This window comes from Arachis ipaensis, chromosome B03 (assembly GCF_000816755.2).
Source record: "Arachis ipaensis cultivar K30076 chromosome B03, Araip1.1, whole genome shotgun sequence".
Classification (NCBI taxonomy): domain Eukaryota; kingdom Viridiplantae; phylum Streptophyta; class Magnoliopsida; order Fabales; family Fabaceae; genus Arachis; species Arachis ipaensis.
In genome coordinates, this window is record NC_029787.2 from 6799569 (window position 1) to 6800645 (window position 1077).

The window sequence follows — 1077 nt, forward strand, 5'->3', positions numbered from 1 at the left end:
AACGTACAGTATTTTTGAACCCCTTAACTTGTATGATGAATTCGATATTTGTATAAAATATTTTTTAAAGTAGTCAATGAGGAGTTGATTTAGCTACTTAAAGTCTTAAACACGGTTTAGATCACTTTTTAATCGTCTGAAATTTAAACTCAAAAAAGAAAAGAAAAAAAAAAAAAGAAAAGGTCATACCAAATTAGTTCATTTTCCATTTTCGGTGAAAGTAACAAGATTTGAATATTGAGAAGTTACGGTGATCTTACGCGGTGGTTTCTTGGCCGCCACCCTGAGTGCCGGTGCTGACAAAGAATCCGGCAGGAACACCGGCAAGCTTCTGCTCCTTCCACAACTGCCCCGTGGAATCAAAGAAGCCTTTCATCTGCGCCGCCATGCTCCCAAACCGAGTCGGAAACCCAAACAGCAACCCATCCGCCTCCACCAGCTTCTCCGCCGTTATCAGCGGCACCGCGTCATCCTTCTCCGGCGCCTGCATCGCTTCCAGAACCTCCTTTGGAAGCGTCTCCGTCACTCTGTACAACACTCCTTCAACTCCTTCAATGGTTTCAACTCCTTTCTTCATCGATCTCGCCAGTGATTCCACGTGACCGTACATTGAGTAGAAAACAATGAACACTTTCAGATTCTTGTTTGCTTCTCTCGCCGGTGGCGCCACTTCTCGGCTCGTACTAGTAGTCGCGATCGCTCTCTCGTCCACGCCGCTAACCGGTTCTTGGATATTTTCCGGCTCGGAAACCGGCACCGGTACCTTCTTGGACTTGCTCGGTATGCAACCATTTCCTTTCCCCATTGATTGTGTAATTACTTGCAGAACAAGAAAATAAAGTGTATGATAGGTATGAATTAAGATTTAAGAGTATAGATGGAAAAATAATAGCGCTAATAATGTGAAGAAGAAGAAACAGCAGCTTGGATTTGACTACACTTATGAGCTGTTACAAACTATTAAGATAATAAGAAGACTTAATTAGAAAATAATTGCCATTGGTTGGCTCCCATGCCTTACCTTCTTGAAAATTTAGAACACAACTTTAATTTATGATCGATCTATATAGTTAGTAA

At 42.0% G+C, this 1077-nt stretch overlaps 1 protein-coding gene across 1 annotated transcript in view; it reads right to left on the reverse strand.

The window, feature by feature from the left end:
- Positions 1-1036, reverse strand: part of LOC107628918 (probable NAD(P)H dehydrogenase (quinone) FQR1-like 1) — a 3300-nt gene extending 2264 nt beyond the window's left edge. The window contains exon 1 of the mRNA XM_016331552.2: positions 261-1036. Within this exon, the coding sequence (XP_016187038.1) occupies positions 261-805 (545 nt within the window). The 5' untranslated portion in view covers positions 806-1036. The remainder of the gene's footprint in view (positions 1-260) is intronic.